Consider the following 18,012-nt stretch of genomic DNA (forward strand, 5'->3'; position numbering starts at 1 on the left):
TGTGATATCATTAAGAAATGTATTACTTTAGATTAGTTCTATATTGCAACTATACCCTTAATCTAGCCAAGACAACATGTAAACTCTTCCCAGTTCAATTTTATAGAAATAGAGCTCAAAAGTTTTGATTAGACTTTAGACTTGAGATATAACATTAAGATAGGTGATAGTTTAGATAAAATCTAGCCAGTAATTATGCCTTTAGTGGCGACCCTATGGCAATTTAAAGGAATTAAAATATACAACCGCTAATATCAGTAAAGTGAAAGTAGATAATCTATCGGCATTGGTTGGCTTTGTACTATAGACGTGGACGTCACTAAAATTAAATAGCGAGAAATGATTTCTTGTTCCACTTCACCTTACGACATAAACTTATTCTTCAACCAAGGACTGCATGTATATATCTCCGCCATAACCATATCTAATGGGATAATTTTACAATGTAAGTGCAAGTATAATCAATCGATCTTGACCTGCTATATAACTAAGATCTATCTCCATCACTAAGGATTGAGCAATCAACAAGAACCTAAAATGGTCATTCTTATTTGTTATTACACTACGGATAAACGAATAATGCATGATTCCAGAAAACATGACTCCGGAAATTTAGCATATTTGAATTTCTTTTACTTTCCAGTCGAGAATAGAAGATCGGCTGGGAGATATCGCCTAAGCGTTAAGAAGCAAGAAGGAAATGCTCATTTACTCTGTTGGGAGTATGTAGCTAGCTATTCCTTAAGCTGCAAAATTGACTCTAATAGTTCACATCAGCAATAAACTATCCGAAACTTACCTCAAAAATTGAATTAGTTAAATACTTTATAATGCTTAAATTATCAATTTTATGATGCTTCCTATTGTCACAATTCCAGATAGAAAAACGTACAAACAGCTAGATATCTGTTAAAGAAGAGTCCTCTAATATCCTGTTCAATCCTGCTACCTTAATTACTCGTATTAATTATAAAGCGCAATCTATTTACCCAGCTATCATCAATAATAAGTACTTTACAGGATAATTCTGTCGTTTATTTATAGGGAAATTCAGCCGAATAGCAAGATAATGAATGGGCCTACCTGTAATTTCATGATTGCTCCTCATAGGCGTAAAGTATTTTTCTTACTAGGTAAGAGATTACGAGTGTCGTAGCAAAGAACATTAGCCCCAGCTAATTCAACTTTTCTTGCACCCATAATAGCATTAATTATATAGAAAGTCAACGGTAAAATCAACCATTATGTCTGAATAGTGCAATCGCCTGTAGGCCCATTAAAATGGACGATGCCTTACACTGATTACTCTTCGATTACCTTGTTGAACTACAGTAATATGGAAATGGACAAGCTAAAACTCTGAACAACGAACAAGATTTCTATCGATTTTGTAGCGTTAAATTACTTCATTAAGACATTTTACATTTCTCTTTCCACCAATACCTTAGTACAAAAAGTCATTATTTTATTCTTGACTTCAAGATAGCCACATTTTGCAGGAGAAATATCGCACTAAATCAATTTTTTTCGCTATGATCAGTGACTGAATTATTATAGTTCATGGAATCATTCATGGCTCATAAATCTTGTAAATTAACCTACTTTTAGGCCGGAAGAATTTGTGTCTGTTCACTATGTAATTGTCGAAAGAAAATGGCAACTAATAAACATAAAATGCTGGCTAAACTTAGTCAAAATCGATATCTTTCTCTAGCCAAGTGGACACGACAGAAATAACATCTACTAGTGTTAAAATACAGAATTTTTCATCTAATGTTATACCTATCATGGCTTAAAAGGAATGAAAATATTTTATTTATTAAATAGAAGTTCAAGCAAATAAAGTTAATATGCATTATCAGATCATAAGAGAGTAGTAATTATCCCACTAGTTAAAGCAGTATCCAATCTCGGATGAAAAAGAAGAACTTTAATACTCCATAAAACCTCATAAATGAGACACTGAAAAAAAACATTTTATAATGTATTTTTAAAGTAATTCTAGTTGACCTTATAAGTAAGACGGTACCCATTTCTAAAATATAAATTCAATCTATCGTATTCAAATTGGAAAATATGCTTATATTAATCCTATAACTTTGATTTCTTTTTAAATTTTTAGTCTTAATTATAAAAAATTGAGCAGGACCAATTTCTGTCAAGTTTTCAACACTAACTAAGAGTTTCCTGCTATTATTTTAGTTGAAAATAAATCTTCTTCCATATCTCACGGTTAGTATTTAGTAATTTCTCCTTTTTAAGAATTAAATGTATCCATTTTAACACTTGCAAACTACGGTAATTAAAACAGACGCAATAAGGTTAGTAAATGATTTTTCTGTAGAGAATATATACGTAACATGATCTTGAAGGCTCTAATTTAGGGCCGCTATAAAGATAAGTCCGGATATCGCAAGTTTAAATCATTTAAGGAAAAGTTTTTACATAATTTTACAACTTGGTCCATCTGCCGAAGCAAACTTGTGTAAATCTTCAGAAATGGTTTTATTTCCATTTAGTTTAGCCATGTGTCTAGGTGTCTTGTATTTCTTGTTTACTATTTTAAAGTTGATACCTGGAGTTCTTGCTAATAAATCTATAGCACTTTTATGACCCACGATAGCCGCACAATGCAAAGCTGTATTGCCTTCTTTATTAACTGCGTTAACATCTTCAATCACTTGTCGATATTTTAGTAGCAATTTAACCACACTGGTATGGCGGCCAATACAAGCTAAATGTAATGCAGTATTGCCATCGCGATTACGATGTTGAACATCGATAGGTCTGCATCTTGTGGATGTATAATTTAGTAGAAGTTCTGTAGCACTAGCATGCCCATAAGCAGCTGCTAAGAGGAAAGGCGTATTATGATCTCCATCGACTGGATCTAAATTAGTCATAATAGGAAGTAACGCTTTTAAACCTATTATGTAGCCATTTTCGGCATCTTTAAGAAATTGTTTAGAGCTTGCTTCGCCTATCGACTTAATATCACGATCAATCCACTCTTTCGCGGCACGAAGCATTTCTATAATTCAAGGTAAAATGGTTTGTCGTAGGAAAGTGTCGATACTTGGATTAAAATAAGTCACTTTTTCCTAGACTATCGTACAGTAGTTGAAAGTTGAAGATAGAAATTAACGTTAGACGTCTTTCATTTTTTATGAAGAAGTAGTGAGTTCAGCAACTCTTCGGCTTAGACGATTACCAATAATATCTTTCAACCAGTAATGGACGAAATGTAGTGTAATATCTGAACCTCCTCTATCCAAGTTTAATCGATTGCTGATACTGAGAAGAAATGACAACAGCTTCTCGTTAATAAAATAACGACGATAAAAGTCAATCAATAACCCTTAATCAACAGTCTTCTTAACCTTTCACTGATAAACATGCCAAAATGTTTTCTTAAGTCAACAATGTCGTCGTTAGCAAGTTACTAGGAAAAATCAAAAGTTCACTTAATAATTAGGGTTCAATATGAGATTGAATCAAGCGCTAAAATAAATAATTGATCATCGTGATACTATTGCTTATATAGGGTGTCGTTAGCTACTACTGTATAGACACCAGAAATAGGTTGCTAATCACCTTAATTATTATGATTCTTTCCATTTAGCCCGACTTTGAACTCACTACATGCTTTTACATGTGCTGTATAAAAATTGACATCATCATCATTAGGCGAATAATTAACTTTGACATCTTTGTTATTAGATAATGAGAACAACCCAGAATGTCACAAGCACCACCTACTTAGCCGGCCATTATGGATATCATAATATTTTCAATAGTTGCATACAATAGCAAACTGAAAACGATGATAATAATGATTATACTCGGTAATAACTCTGCCTTACAACTCCTATCCTAGGTAGAGATATAGATTTAGCCGTTATTTTCCATTATAAATGGTAGGCATTATATTAATTTTGCATGAGAATGACTATTTTTAATCACCTGTTGCGTGATAAATAAAGCTCTATTTTATCTTTCCTTCAACGCTTTTGCAATCTGTTGACCTTCTTTTATTGTAGAATGAAAAGAAATCTATAATCTATATCAAGATAGATTATATTTTCCTAATAATAATATCATCACGTGGATAATGACGTTATTCTTGCTAGACAAGATAATATGGGAAAGTTTGGCTAGAGAATAAAGTGTACAACACTACAATAGTAATCACGACGGATGACTTGATCGTTAATCTATGGATTATGATTTAATTTCTTATCCTCTTACGTAGGCATTACGAATGATTAACTCTTGTTGATAAAGACACATATTTTGCATTAGCTAAAAGCACTCAATTAGAATTGAATATTGATACTTCTATTACTGTTATATAGGGTTGTGATAGAATTTAAAAATAGGAATAGGAATAATATTTCATCATGTTATGATTAATAACTTAACTGGAATCGAACAACATATGGTATACTTTACATTTTGTAATGTCAGTGCCTTTAAATTAGGATCCAAGGCATCAACTTTGATTCAATGACGTAAAACATTGTTTTATTGTAACTAAATGAATTAATAATTAAGAAAACAACTCCAAATACTATTTATTGGTACTACATAACCTTGACTTTTATTATCACGTGAAGAATTCATGAGTATATATATTTTATAAATAGTAATCAAGTTACAACAGCTCTAGTGACCTATGGGCATAAAAGATGAGTAAAAATGTAAAAGAGAAGAAAATTAATTCAATTAGGATTAAGGTGATATAGAATCAATATTCACCCAGTCATCATTCTAATGATTATGTATAACTCAAAATCCAACGTACCATTAATAAAATGCGTTCTGTATAAGATATATATATATAATTTGACAATATTTAAAGTGTTTTTGTAATGTAGTACTTATAAATATTACTATTAATAATTTTAAATCAAGGCAATAAATTATTCTTCAACATCTATTTCAAAATAAAGATTGCATGAAGTAATAGTCGAATCATCATTATTATTTATAACGAATATAGTACAACATTTAATCCAAGTCATAATTATCCTTATTTTATTGTTTGTTAGTTATAATCATACAAGGGTAAAGAAAAGTAAAGTGTTACTATCTTACATTGATAACAATCTGATTCACTCAGTCAATAATACAGATTTGCATGAAGGAGGTACCAGATTGTGTTTGTTACTATTTATAATCATAGAGGACAAGTATTCATCATAACCAAGCCCAGTGTGAAGGAAAAAATACTTAAGATAACACACTCCTGACGTTGACTTTCAACCAACTACTAAACCAATACAATAGTTACTATGTTAGACTATGATGTCAACACACAATGCATTATATATTTATGTGACTTTAGATTTCCACGGTAACAGAGTCAAGTGAAAATAATTTTCTAGATAGCAAAGAGTTTTATATTTGTGAAAGATTATCAGTTGATACAATGCATCCAACTTGCATCCTACAGAGTATATTCTAGCATTCAAATAATGTGCAAATATATATATGTTAAAGACCAGATAAATTAAATTACTTTTAAATCAAAAAGGTCGAAAAATCGAAATATTTTTCTGCATGTGTTTATTCTTTAAATAAGAACATAAATTTAATTGATGTTAGTGGTTATTAGCAATCACCTGTCTCTGGCTATAGCGCTTTGTATAGCTAAATAAATTTATTACCAGTTTATAATCTAATTTACTAACAACTAGACCCATATCAGTACTGTATGTAGAAAATAGCATCGCTCAAATTTAAAGTACTGTATCCTAATATATAATATAACGGTACAAAGCATCAACGTTCTTGCTAGGTATCTGACTGATTTCCTGCGAGACTAATTTTTTAATTAAATTATGGTTTATTTTCCGCTTCAGTCGAAGCATCTACGTCATTTCCAAATGCCTGTTATTCTTTCTTGCCATAATTACATAGTAGCATATTTAAATCAAAGGAAATGCATTAAATTTAACTGTTGAATTTTTGCTCCGAAAATTATTTGCCGGTATATGAAATTAACTTACCTACCCTTGTTCGCTACAGAACTCTTCATGATGGGCTGTATTAATTCAATTTTCTTAGCTGTAATGGAAAATAAATTTTATCCCGTAAACTAGTCAACGGTTTTTAATAATAGATGTAGGCTAATAGCTTAAGCTTAGCCGCTTTGAAACAATCTAAATGATAACATTCAGTATACTGATTACGTAATCGATCTCTTGGGAACGGGTTTGTTTTTTCCTTCCTTTGCTGCAAAAGCGTACAATAATATCACAGTATCTAATGACTACGATTATTTAACAAATAAGACGTTAAATCCAAGCTAGAACATATCATTTTTCATTCATTTATTCTATTTAATTGTATCATGGTTAAAATTTCTTCTATTAGTAATTTTTATTACTGCTCTAAAATAGCTGTTTAGATTAAGTACCAGTAAGTAATATAAAAATTTTAAACTTACAATTAGCTACAGTAATTTCAGAAAAGAGTTCAATCTGAGATTTTGAAGTTGATGCCATATAAAAAATCTTAAATATTATAAATTCTACTCTCAATGGTACATCATAAAAGTTATGTAATCACCAAACATTGCACTTCAATTTCATTCCATCAAACTAAATATCATGAATAACAGATACAAAACTTTATCTAAACTGGATAGCTACAGTCAAAATCCTAACCTTGATGGAATGGAAATATGTTAATATTACTTTTGCTCTTAAGGCCAAGGATACAGCACTTACTGTATTGAAATAATTGCAATTGTCCTATACTAAATAATAAAACCTGATAGAATTAAATGTAGATCCGTAATGCTATAGAACAAGAGATGAAGGTTAAAAATATAAAATCTAGCAAATAAATTATTTGTCTATTTTATAAATCAGCTCGGAAAGTGTCTAAATAAAGAATAACTGCGCCATTTACGTGATATGAGGACATTCTCTTGTTACTGTATAGGATAAAAATATATGAAAGTATCATCCATTGAAAAGACATCAATATTCCGAATAATAAGATCGATCGAAGGAGCAATCGAAATTTCGATAAGCAGGAAACTCATTTCAGTCAATATCATGAAATCATCATAACAGCTTCCCAAGGAAAGCAAAACTGACTAATAAACAACCATCAGCATTGTTGATATTATATAAATCTATAATTTCTACTGTTACATAACGTCAAATTCTTTCTGTAATAGCTGCGTGCACGTGCATAAACGGTAACACGAGTTGTGACGAAAACCAATCATCCAGATCTAGATGATTCATTACAACAGCAAATTAAAGGGAGAGTTGAGACATTGCGGCGTAAATGTGCGCTTCTTTCCAAGCTACGGTCTCGAATTGTGTCCATTACTCAATACTAAATGATATTATGGCCAGTATACCAGTAAATTTACCTGTATTAGTTTCTGTCTGACCTGTAGGAAAACTATTCTCTGCTAGATTATTTACGTGTGGTATTTCTAGGCCTACATAAAGTAAATAAACAATGTCAAATAAGAAACGGATATTGAACCAATGTGTATAAAAGCTGCCATAATCCAAGCAATACTTACCGTATATATTGGCATAAAGCTCCGCAATAACAAAGTTTCATTGTTTAGAATTATTTAGAATTTGCGTATTAGTTATTTCGTAAATAACTAAAAATGTTCTGACAAATTATAATAATTCATTTCCTAGACTTGACTTTAAAAATTTCATTCAGCGGCTGTTATGTGTCTAAACTATTATTGTACACGTTAGTTACTCCCAGAGTAGCTTGCAAATTACCGTACATCAGTTCTTTTTATTACGTAACTTGTGCTTATTTACTTCTACTAGTAACAACACATACCATCATGATACGTGAATTTCACTAACTATACTTAGGGCTATGAACTAACCTATACTATTTCATATGATAAATCCCTACATATCCATACTAAGAGTTACAGAACAATTACATTTTGATATTAAATATTATATATTCATCTAATTTTACCTTACAATTATAAATACTTGTTTTTACGATACCGTACATATCACTAGCATTGCCTCCTTAACCCAAATTTTATTTCAGTATAGCAGGTCCATCAGACATTATTTCAATTTTGCTTACAAATTGATGAAATTTGTACTCATCCTAATTATTAATCGCTTCCATAGCATAGCGGAACATGTCAATCGGCCACAAAATCAATTTAATGAGTTCCTTAACTTTGAATAACTGTTGATAGACAGTTGATAATTTTAATTGCAGTGAGCTCTGCCGTGTCAATTATAAGGATAGGTTCAGTTTTGAACAAATTCTTCTTATTTCTATTTCCGGAATAATACTATATTGTAAAGCATATTGTATGCGATTATGCTTTTTAAGTCGACTACGTATGATCAGTATAATATACGAACACACAAATAAATACACGTATAGTATATATCAATCTACATGTAAGGTAAACGAGCATACCTGTATAACTGCATAGAGTAGTTTCAAGTCATCACACAATGATGGAATTAAATAGATTAACTAGAGTAACGATCAAAAATTATAGAATCTACGATTAGTTAATCTATTCGGTTACTGAAGATCGCTCTTTTCTACTATTTTATTACGCTAGTAATCATTGCCGGAAAAAGTACATAATACCTAAGAATTTAAGTAATTCAGCCAACTGATTCGGATTTTGTATTAAAAATGATACTATAATTGGATGATATAGTTTTATAATGAAAGTAGCTTGTATTTTTATATTAGAGAAAACTAATAATTTAAATTAATATTAACCTTCTCTCTACATTAAATTTGAAATCAAGTTTATCCCAGTAAATGCAGCGATACTTTACATTAAGTAAGATAGGCAGCTGAAATATTACATCTTTTAGCTATTCAGCTATTTTGAGCGAAAGTTTCTTAATTATGCAAAGCAGCATGGAATAGCGAACCAATACCAATATAGTATCTTTATACAGCCAATCGTACTTATTCTATCACTTCCCATTCTCGATAAAAATGTGTCTGCTAATTGATCGCAAATTTCACAGTTAAAACTGAATGGATGGTTATGCTATTTTTCACTTATAGAGATCAAAAAAGTTTAAATATAGCTACAACATGCGGAATACTGCTATTTTCTGATACGTATAGATTCTGATTTCCATTAAGAAAACATTATAAGGATATCATGTGCAGTCTTTACCATTCTATCACAACTTTTAGTGAAGAATGGCATATGAGAGAATAAGGCTTACGAAGGAATAATACGGTAAAGTAAAGCTTGTAACAAGCGCAAGATTAAAATATGGAGAGTGTTAAGGCAACTAAACTAGTTACAATCACTATTATTGAAGTCGATGCCTCTATATTAATAAGAACTAATAGAAAAGACTTCCAAGCATTTTAATATTTGTATCAGCATAAATTCATATTTACATAGGGTAATAGGTATGAATAAACTGCTTGTGCATGATACAAAATTATTACATTTAAATAACGTATTTTAATGAATCTATTCATGATGAAATATGCTAAACAAATGCAATATATACATTTTTATATTCTATATTACAATGAGTAGTTCCTAGTTCTACTGTGATATGAATTCTACACGTAAATAAAAATAAGCTAAAGTTTATGAATAAAAGTGAATTTTATAATTTATCACGTAAATCCATTGGCTCTTAGTAATTATCACTCTATGCAATCCAACTCCTTTTTCCACTAATAGTTAAATATTTTAAAAAAAAAAGACTTGAAGGACCGAAAAATATATGCTTTATTCTTTCACTGATTTTAAGATCTCCAAATTTTAATTAAATAATTGACCCCCCTAAATCATTTCAATCACCTTCGTATTGTTGCAATACATATTAGTATATACCATAAATTCCTACCGTATCTAATCAAAACTCTTAATAACTATTCAACTTACCAACGTGTCCCTAAAGTCGAATATCGGTATTACACTGCAATCAGTAGTAGATATTATTAGATTATGCCAAATGATAGCAATAAATTGATATACAGAATGAACAGTAATCTTTCCTGTTTGATTTTTCATTTGCCTTCATTATCAGTTTTTATTAATTAAATTGAAAGGAAAGAATAAATACAGATCAAAGCCCACTATACTCGTAAATTGAAAATGGATATAGAATATTACTATACTGTAAAGAAATATCACTTTGGGCTATGAAATCAAATTTATGTATGAATAATCGCTTTCCATAGTGCAAAAGTGTTGATGAGATATGCTAATCCTAGATTGGGGTTGAACAATTGCCATAATAAATATAGATTTGACGATGAATCCAGCATTCTAAATATTTCAGGTATATTATTTAGCATATGTAATAAATGAGGAAAATAAAACAGTCAACCGTTTCCTGTAATATCGAGAAATTACTTTAGGAAATAGTAATTTGTTTTCTTCCTCACTAAGATATGTAATATACGTGTGTTCTGGTAATAAAGTTACAGATGTAACAAATTTAATTTACCGATAATCTATAATTTAATAATGAAGTCAGTTTTGGATACATTGTGTATACTCAACGTTTTTAATACTATAACATCCTGAATATGACGGAAGATTACAACAAGAAGTTAATCATGAATATCATCACCAAATCAATCTTATTAATTTCATCTGTGTGCTAAAAGTATTGTAGCAGTAGTATTAAAGAGGTGTTCCTTATAATGTCCTTTAAATACTATTCAAAAATTAACAGTTATTAATCCAAAGTAAGAACATAAGAATAGATTAAAAAGTGCGAAATTAAAGTTGTATTCAACAATGTGAATTATAGTTTAAAGTTAATTTGATGGTGATGTCGATTACTCCATCTTACTTCTATGCTATAGTTAGATCATTTATAGTTGCTGTAATTGATCAGCGTTTTTATTATTATATTTATATACAACAAACGTGTACAGTTCGTAAATTGTTTGCTTTATTCAGGAACACATAAACGCATGGAATTACTCTTATAATATTTATAAAATACGTTTTCTGAAATGTTACTAAATCAACGCTACTCTAGCGCCATTAAAGTTCAATTTTCTTCCTACTAAAAGATAAACTTGATTTTAATTGTATGCAATTAATAATTACTATAGTTAAGTTCAATAACTATCAAATATACGTCATTTTTCCATACCAGAATTAAAACTATACTATTTTATAATCTTCATTTGAATATTTGCAGATCTAAAATTTAAAGAAGCATGATAGTAGTTCATGCGATAAAAAAGTTCATTTTTTCTTCTTGGCAACGTCGCAATCCAAGCTTGGACGTTGTAAGAATTCATAGTGCCAATATAACTTATAAAATTACCAGTAGCGTTCAAATTAGGTTTATCCAGCTAGTTGGGATTACTATAGATAGAAGTATTAGCCATGATAGAAAATACAGCGTTGTGATATATAATCTGTTGAGATACAAAATAAAGCAGAAAGCAATGACTAAAATGATCTGCGGATTGAGAACTTTCATATGAATATTCAGAGATAGAAAAGAAAGATTAAGAATAATATCTACTTGATTCAAAGAAAGAATGAAAGGATAAGTAATAGTATTGCTATACAAAGTGAGAATGGAAATAGTTATGTGAAAATGAACGGTCTAAGTACGCGAGCGAAATGAATAAGACTTACCATCACTACATGAGAATACATTTGTCATCTTCGCTTGCAAATTTTTTCATATCCTTAGCTAGCGATTTATGTCCGTTACTTTTAGCTAACTGAGCTGGAGTTTTGTAGTCTTTATTGACTTTAGTAGCGTTAATGTTGGGTACACGTAATAAAGCATTAATGACATGATGATGTCCTTGGATAGCGGCTAAATGAAGGGCTGTATTTCCATCTTTGTTCACAGTATTGATATCTTTAAGGACTGCTGGTTGCTTGAGTAATATTTTAATAATATTCATATGATCACTATAAGCTGCTAAATGCAATGCCGTGTCGCCATCACGATTTTGACCACAAACATCGATCGCTTTGCTATACTTTCCGCTGGAACAATTTAATAACGTTTCCATTATTTTAGCATGTCCGTTAGCACAAGCGAGTAAAAATGGTGTATTTCCTTGATCATCTTCTGGACTCAAGTCTGAACATACCTTAAGTAATGCTTTGACACCTAGATGACTACCTTTACGAGCATCTTCTAATAATTGTCGATGACTTGCTTCTTCGACATTTTTAATATCGCGAGCGATTAATTCTTTCACCGATTTAAACATGGCGAATTAATTTCAAATAGTTGAAAAGATTGTAGCGTTGCTCTCTTCAATCAATCAATCAATCAATCTACTGGAAAAGGATTAGTTATGCTTTGCCAATATATAGATCTCTCACTGGGTTTTAGTACAATTTATAAACTTATACAGCGTTAATCTTGTTATTGTATTGCTTGACTGATAATGAATAATTAATCGATTTACTACATCATCGATTAACTACCGTTACTATTGTTTTATGTTTAGCAAGTCCGACAGTATTTTCTATTATATAAGGGACAAAAAGGACGAATGCTAATGCTCAATTTATCCATTTGAATATTATTCTATGTTAGCCTTAATGTTTCCTAAATTGAGGAGGGGCGGAGGATATGAGTATTGTTATTGGAACAGCTGGTATTCAAAATAATAGACAATATCCATTGATTGATCACTATTTTACTTCATTTCTTTTCATTTTGTTTTTACTCATTTATTTTAGAGTAGCAATGATATCCAAAACCTTTGCGGAAAATCATTCATTTCTTGAATAGCCATCATCTACTGCTTCTTTACCATTTTCCATATTGGCACAAGACCGATACAGTATCGTTATGGATGTCATTTCTGTCCTAGACTGGTAGCGTAATTCCTCTTCGGCTTAAGAATACATTCAGGATTGTATTTTATTGAATTATATAGAGATCAATATATTATTCAAAGTTATCAATGGAATGGATTGAATACAAGTATATCCATGTTGATGAGATGAATTTTATCCGATGGACGAGATACGCTCTACTTTAACTGTTGATCCTAGGTTAAAGTAGCAACATGAGTAGTCGAAATATTACTGTTCTTTAGCTATTTGTGATCGGATAGGGTAAATGGAGTAGATTGATATACTGAGCTAGGTGTGGCTGTGTTTTGAGCTAAGATTATGAATAAGTAGTAGCTTTGGATTTGTTTAGCGTCCTTAGGCTTGCAGTGATGTAATGTTCAAGATTGTTGCCATAGTTATTGTAGATTGGTACAGCAGTTCTATGGCGAAAAAATAGATCATAGAATCAATTTGCTTGTGGTATGAGTTTATTCTTTGAATGAATAGTACTATATTTTCATGCTGAATAGAATAGTAAATAGAGTTGTCAGTGGTTGTATAACCGAGAAGGCTAGTGTTGTATTTTCACTTTCAGCTCTTTGCCTGTAGTTTGCAACTCTTGATGACAAGTTATTGGGTATTGATTGTTATTACTATAACTTCGTCATACCATCATGAGGAATTGCCTGAAAGATGAATGATTTTGATCATGCTGCTCTGAAGGCTATAATCTTGAAAATCAATCCTAAAAGTGATTGAATTATTTCTCTAACATTAGCTGATTCCGCTACACACGATGATATTTTCTACTTTCTCTACTTATCCAATTTATAACCACTTGGAGAATATGCAAAGTTATTTCATCAGGATTAGTATGGAGAAGTTGTAGAATTGCTAATGTGATTGTTAAGTCTCTACCCTATTCTACGAGTATAGTGGCCGAGGCCGATAGGACAGACCTGTTAGGAGACAAGAAAGCTTAGGGATATGACATCAGAATCATTTATCTCTTTCAATACACCGATATGAGAACTTATATACTAAGCAAGTATAGTTATCTGTCGCTACCACGAAGAAATGAGTATGAAAAAAACAAGTTTTAATATACGAGTACATATGTCTATGATCGCTACAACTTCGGTCACACGTATTTCATCAGAAATGATCATTACCTCTGATAATTAATTACTAGCAATTAGAGATTGTTTTTGTTGATTATTCCTTCCAACTCCGATTCTATAGCCGTCCTATACATAACCTTCTTCTCTTTTATAGTAATAAAGGATAGGGAAAACTAACAAAAGCGAACCTTAATTCTAAAGCATATAACAGTGACTTATCGACGATGCAAGAGTTGACATGAATATATGATAACGTAATGGAAACGGATAAAGTGATGACAAAATAGCTGCGAAATGCGACAAGGCCCTATGGTCATTGAGCCTTTGAATGACTACTGAAGTATATACTTAGCATTACAGCAGTAGCTTTTGCCTATATTTTAGTCACCGATCTCTCTCCTGCATCGTTGAGAACATGATCAGTCATGAAGGTAGAGGTCGTGTAGATTGTTTACAAGTAGTTGTGCTGCAATGTGCAAAGTAGATGTCGTCTTCAGTCTAAGTGATTATACTGTAAATATTGTTTAGTTCGCGACATTTATTATCCATCGGTGTGCATTCTTTTTACCCAACTCTCATGCTGTCTACTTTATTGCTACTAGCTGTATCATCCTAGCTTTTACCAGTGATGGCAATAACCATGTAGTGTCATTAGCAGTAAGAACGCGAAGTTCGAAAATCTCTTGTTCAAGATTTTCTCTCTTTTAGTAGTTAAGCCTTCCCATATACTGTACAGTATCAAGTTTTAATATTGCGATCAAGTGGCTTAATGAGCTGCCAGGTACATTTGGATTTGTAATATACTTGAATTGAATATTTCAAAATAATTGAAGTATTTGAGAAGTCATTAGGTCACTTATTCATTAATCGTAGTACAGTATTCCAATAATTCTTGATATCAGTCCCTGTTGATATACAGTACAGTAACACAAGACTAATAGTCTTGCCTGACGGCGCCATTTTATGATGTCCATTGTACAATGTACAGTACAGTATGAAATCTTCCTGGTCTAGTTTGGTCTTGTTGTTAAACCACGGACCACAGGCACAGTACCAAAGACTACAGTACAGTACATATGAGTGTACAGTACTGTGCACTGTACTGTACACTGAGCGTCCAGTACGGTCGGTGTGATACGGACAGTACAGATGGCTGGATCCTGCCATGTACTGTACTGTACAGTGTACTGTACTGTACACTGTAGCCTCAATCCAAGCCAACAATCGCATCATATGGCTTTGAGGGTCATCAGTTTCATTTGATGGACATCTCGCATACTGTAGCCTAATGCGCGCTGTCTAGAACTAGGCATAGAATAGTAGAAAAAGGCAGCCGTAGGCTAAATAGTAAGGGATTCAGGGTTGAAACGATCCGATCCGGTTCCAGAGCATTAAGGACTGTACCGTACAGTGTACAGTGTACAGTACGATTGAACCGTGACTGAAGTTAGACTAAGAGTGAGAGCGAACCGTGACCGCGACCTCCATTTTGTTCCTGCTTAGGTACAGCCTACAGACGCCATGTTGTCCATTGCCTTTCGCCGGGTGCTACCTCGCCAATGGAATACATCCAAGGTATAATGATCAACCAATGTCAGAAGAGAATGCATTAACTCGACTGTTTTTCATACTAACGTCCTTCTTGGCCACTCCTTTTAGGTTTTATACCAAAGAAAATTAGTAACAACAACCCAGCTGCTGTCGGATAAATTATTTGTTGTAAGTTTCTCTACTACAGCCAAATGATGATATTCATTCTAGTCTATTTATTCATCCATAACATCAGATTGTATCGATCGAGTTAGAGTAGTTCACCAATGATAGACTAGTACTTTACATTATACGTGCTACAGTGATGTAGAACGCCGTTCGATTCAAGTTTAGAGACCGATTGGATACTGTACTAGACAGGAATCGAAATACTCCTACAGTACTTTAACAGTCAATTGCCTCTAGTCCTCAAATCCATGTAGGAAACTCTCTACAAACCTTCATCATGATCAAATTGCACTTTACAACTATGCTTTTGCCTTCATTGTATTCAACTACTGATGTTTACCAAGTGCAATAATATCCAAACCACTTTGGTGACAATCGTCTACCTCAATATGCCCCATCGATAGACATACAAGTGTTGGCACAGTAATCAGTGATAGAAACATCTTGGACAGCCAAAATATATAAATAAACCTTTGCCATAGCAAAATTTCACAATCTTAACCTTAAAAACGAAATTGTTCTGACATGAATCAACATCTTTCTATCTCAAACATAATTATAGCACCGCGATAGCAAAGACAACAATCTTGATATACCTTTTGAATTTACTGAGAAATCCAAGAAGGTAAAAATACTCATCAATATAGATTGTCTTTTGCGTATGTCATTTTAGACTGCAGTGATATACCGGTATACAGTACAATAGATGGGCAAGACTTGAGAGTTGCTTACTTGCGATTAGCTTGTAGTATATACTTAAAAATAATATGGATATCAATAATGCTTGTTGATCACTTTTTTTATTCTACGGGATATGCAAACGTTAGCGAGCTGAACAGATCATAGCTAATTATCCAGAAGGTCATAAGAATGCTGCTATTATTCCACTGCTCGATTTAGCTCAGAGGCAACATGGTAATCAATCTTGTAGTTATTACAATTTATTGATACAAGCATGGCTAAAGTGAACTTGGCCAATCTCAAATGCTGCCTGTGGTCGCATAATGCTACCATTGATTCGATATGAATTTATTGCTAGGTTGGCTTCCTCTGACCGCAATGAATTATGTTGCCGATTATCTTAGCGTATCTCGTATGAGAATATATGAAGTCGCTACATTTTATACTATGTTTAATAGGTATGTTAATCGTTTAATTGTATTATCCAGTTATCACTACCAACTAATGAAACATGCTTAAAATTTGTTTTACAATTAGGGAGCCCATGGGTAAATATCATATACAAATTTGTACAACAACGCCATGTATGTTGCGGGATTCCGATAGTATCTTGAATGTGATTAAGTCAAAGCTAGGTAATTTCTATTCGTACTACTAAAATATGGAGTTACTCTTTGGAAAAGGATAGAACTATTGTAATTGTCTATATAGTATTATAGCAATCAGATTTTATGCTTTCTGGAAACCCGTAGACTACCATTCATCATAGTTTATCAATCTTAAACTGAATAGGTATCGAGATCGGTCAGACTACCAAAGATGGATTATTTACACTTTCTGAAGTGGAATGCTTAGGAGCATGTGTTAATGCTCCGATGGTACAAATTAATGACGATTATTATGTACGTTGTTGAACTGAAAATGGTAAAGGTGTCACTAGCTCACAAGCTAACCAATGCGTGCATTGCATTACAAATTGATTAGGAGGACCTTACCACCAATGACATGGAAGAAATTTTGGACTCGCTGAAAGCTGGTTCAAAACCTACGGCTGGGCCCAGGTAAGATCTTGTACAATTTTTTAACGGTATTCAACGTTTTTATAAGTTACTCGACAGCAGTGACTAATATCACTCGAATTTATCGTATCTGTCAGGAGTGGCCGTAAATGTGCTGAACCAATTACTGGACTAACAAGTTTAAGTTCACCACCTACCGGTCCTGGATTCGGTGTAAGGGACGATTTGTAGGAAGAGATCATGTTTCTTCAGCGCAAACTATTCATCTAGCAGCTTGAGCTATATCTCCAAAAATATGTGTTTATAATTACTGTACTGAGACATACTACCATATCGACAGTATACTTCTCAGACGTTTCTGTAAGTACTGAAAACTGCATTTGACACTCTCTAGTGTTCTCATATAACTGTATAAGTGCTAAATTGCATGTTTACATTCGTTAAAAGTTTTCGTAATGTTTTTAAAATGGACGCCAAGAATAAAATGCTTTTATTGAAGTATATCGTTGTAAAGTCTTTATCTATAAAGATACATTATATCAATGTTTAGATTGCCATGCAAGACATTTATTGTCAGTATTGACTTAATAGCATCGTCATAACAAACATCTCCAATTCTGCATCATTAAGATGCAATTGAGTCGTTGGACAGCAAAAATAAATAAATATC

At 32.2% G+C, this 18,012-nt stretch overlaps 3 protein-coding genes across 3 annotated transcripts; 1 reads left to right on the plus strand and 2 right to left on the minus strand.

Annotated features, from left to right (window-relative positions):
- Positions 1 to 2,441: 2,441 nt before the first annotated feature.
- TRIADDRAFT_55807 (uncharacterized protein) lies at positions 2,442 to 3,029 on the minus strand (the record flags this gene model as incomplete). The annotated part of the gene is made up of 1 exon (XM_002112071.1): positions 2,442 to 3,029. The coding sequence occupies one exon, from the start codon at positions 3,027 to 3,029 to the stop codon at positions 2,442 to 2,444; it is 588 nt and encodes a 195-aa protein (XP_002112107.1).
- Positions 3,030 to 11,637: 8,608 nt separating this feature from the next.
- Positions 11,638 to 12,225, minus strand: TRIADDRAFT_55808 (uncharacterized protein; the record flags this gene model as incomplete). Its single annotated transcript, XM_002112072.1, has 1 exon — positions 11,638 to 12,225. The coding sequence occupies one exon, from the start codon at positions 12,223 to 12,225 to the stop codon at positions 11,638 to 11,640; it is 588 nt and encodes a 195-aa protein (XP_002112108.1).
- A 3,979-nt stretch (positions 12,226 to 16,204) lies between these two features.
- Positions 16,205 to 17,573, plus strand: TRIADDRAFT_24589 (uncharacterized protein; the record flags this gene model as incomplete). Its single annotated transcript, XM_002111568.1, has 7 exons — positions 16,205 to 16,267; positions 16,470 to 16,557; positions 16,682 to 16,785; positions 16,865 to 16,958; positions 17,116 to 17,225; positions 17,308 to 17,384; positions 17,480 to 17,573. Coding segments are annotated over 7 exons (630 nt in total), but the record flags the coding sequence as incomplete, so codon positions are not given.
- Positions 17,574 to 18,012: the final 439 nt, after the last annotated feature.

This window comes from Trichoplax adhaerens, genomic scaffold (assembly GCF_000150275.1).
Source record: "Trichoplax adhaerens TRIADscaffold_4 genomic scaffold, whole genome shotgun sequence".
Lineage (NCBI taxonomy): Eukaryota > Metazoa > Placozoa > Uniplacotomia > Trichoplacea > Trichoplacidae > Trichoplax > Trichoplax adhaerens.